Source organism: Salvia hispanica, chromosome 3 (assembly GCF_029641045.1).
Source record: "Salvia hispanica isolate PSC_SH4W2 chromosome 3, Shi_PSC_v1, whole genome shotgun sequence".
NCBI classification, from domain to species: Eukaryota; Viridiplantae; Streptophyta; class Magnoliopsida; order Lamiales; family Lamiaceae; genus Salvia; species Salvia hispanica.
In genome coordinates this window covers 50177433-50179811 of record NC_142694.1, presented here as the reverse complement: position 1 = coordinate 50179811, position 2379 = coordinate 50177433, and the positions used below count along the sequence as shown (strand labels likewise).

General features: G+C 31.5%; 1 protein-coding gene across 1 annotated transcript; it reads right to left on the bottom strand.

Annotated features, from left to right (window-relative positions):
- Positions 1 to 295: 295 nt before the first annotated feature.
- LOC125210288 (putative two-component response regulator-like APRR4) lies at positions 296 to 864 on the bottom strand. The gene is made up of 2 exons (XM_048109843.2): positions 468 to 864; positions 296 to 351 (listed from the first exon to the last, which is right to left on the bottom strand). The coding sequence occupies exons 1-2, from the start codon at positions 862 to 864 to the stop codon at positions 296 to 298; spliced, it is 453 nt and encodes a 150-aa protein (XP_047965800.2).
- Positions 865 to 2379: the final 1515 nt, after the last annotated feature.

Genomic DNA, 2379 nt, shown 5'->3' with positions numbered 1-2379 from the left:
ACCAAATATGTTGAAAACATAGATTTTAGTAAAATAAGAACGAAAAGGTAATTTTTATACTTATAAAAAGTTACTATGATAGAAAAAAGAATATCAAAAAGCAAGCGGAACAAGTGGACTATAATGACAAATGATATAAATAATGGAAATTTATTAGGCATTGAATATACCCCATAATTTAGATAGTAACCTATAAAAATTGAAATGTCAAAATACTTTAGATACTAGTATAACTTATTGAATATAAGTATAAGTTGTTGAAAAACAAACCTGAAGATGACTTGCCACTTGCGCTTTAATTTGTTAGTCTAGACACATTCATCTTCTCCAATATCTCCTTTGGATAGATATCTATAATTTATCAAATTGAAGCAATTATTAAATGAATGTTAGCTAGTTGCAATATACCGTATTCATGTTACACAATTTTATATCTATGACAACATTAGTGTAGGAAAAACTCTTACTTCCCTTCCCTAGTTGTTCTACAGCATCAACAAATTTCTGGTGTAGCTCATCAGTCCAACGGATACATATCTTTCTCTTCATATTATTATCGAAGTTGTACTCCTTTTCAACATATTTTTCGTTATAGTAATAGTTCATTTTATTCTTCCCTTTATCAATGGCGAACAAGTTGCTAGGGTTTTCAATTTCCCCAAACCCAACGCCACATTGAGGCGTGGCATAGCTGGCTGCCATCGGCCTTTCACTCTCTCTCGTCAGCACGCGCCTGGTCTCCCTCGCCACGTGCTGCCATAGGTATCTTAGCATTTCGGGCTTCGTTGGCCTCTTGATGTAGAGAAACGCCCCATTCTCAATTGCCCACGCGCCCATGTTCATGATGTCGTCATCGTTCGACATCACTAGATGGGTACAAGATGAAATATTAAATTACATACATGCATGTACATGGTCAAAATAAATATTGAAATAATTAAAAGGGTCCAAAAATCACAAAAAAAAAATGTTCTTACTATTAGAAATGGGTCACTCACCATTTTAATAGTAAAAGCTAGGATCATCACATGTCGATGTGGGACACGATTTAAGAATTTTAACACGCCCTCTCACGTGTGGGCTGGAATGACGCATCGGACTTCCATCACAGAGGTAGGCAAGAGAAGATATAAAGAGATAATCCATCATCGACTTGGGTCCGGTCTAATATCATATTAGAAATGAGTCACTCACCCCTTAAAAAAGCTTATAAGAGGGAGGGTTATCCATACTTATATAGATGAGCTAGGATCTTCACTAATTAAGTCGATGTGTGACAAAATTTAAGAATTTTAACACTTACGAATTGTTGGTATCTCCATGCTTAGTGCTAGTTCAAGAATCTTTAATGCATCAAGTGTGGTGATATTTGCTATGATCAAATCGATTTTCGTCTTTCCATTTAATAATATTGCGATAGCATCGCCAGCAAGTTGGACAGGGTAACTAAAATACGAAAAAAGGATAAAATAAATAAAAAAGAAGATAATTTAAGTTATTGAAAATATTTAGAAATTAATATAAAAGAAAATGTAATGTATAGGGATCAAATACATAATTATAGATAGAGTTAAGCTTATGAAATATACTATAACATATATAGATTTTTGTAGGTGAAATACAAGATTATTCATGGAAATTAACTATAAATTAAAATAATCATTATATATCTTTATGACATGTTATTGGATCTTTCTTTCATTTTTTATTGTAAATACTTATGTTATAATGTTTGGGGCTGCGTTAAAGGCAAAACACCTCAGAACGCAAAACCAAATAAAATAGGTCAATATAAGAAGGCATCTAACGTCATTATTATTTTATTTTTAGTCTATAATAGTAAATTAAAATTTGAAGATGAATTGAAATGAACTGAAATTTGTGATGTTAATAAATGTGATTCCATAAAAGCTTATTTTTCAAACTCCATAATTAACTACTAATGTTAGATACAAGTGTTTGTTTTTCATCATTGACTGAATGTTGACAATTGAAGAAGATGAGTAAACATCAGTCAAAGCAAAATTAGGAAAGTCAGACACGTTTATGTCTTTTTTTTTTAATGTGTAATAAAGAGCAGTATTCTTATATGACTATACCGATACAACTTGCACATAAATTTATTGAAACATCAAAAGTATATATACCTCTGTACTGGCATAATTCCATCAGGCTTGTGGTGTATAAACAACTCCATTCATGGTTCACAAAGAGAACATGAAGTTCACTCATAACCGAAAGATATTAAGTCATTTTGAATTAGTGTTTTTGATCTTAATTTAATGCAACAAAATCTGCAAATGGGCACGAAAATGTATTAGAGTTTGAATGAGACGATTATGTTCATATAAAAAGTGAAAAAAGAACTAGAAACTTATG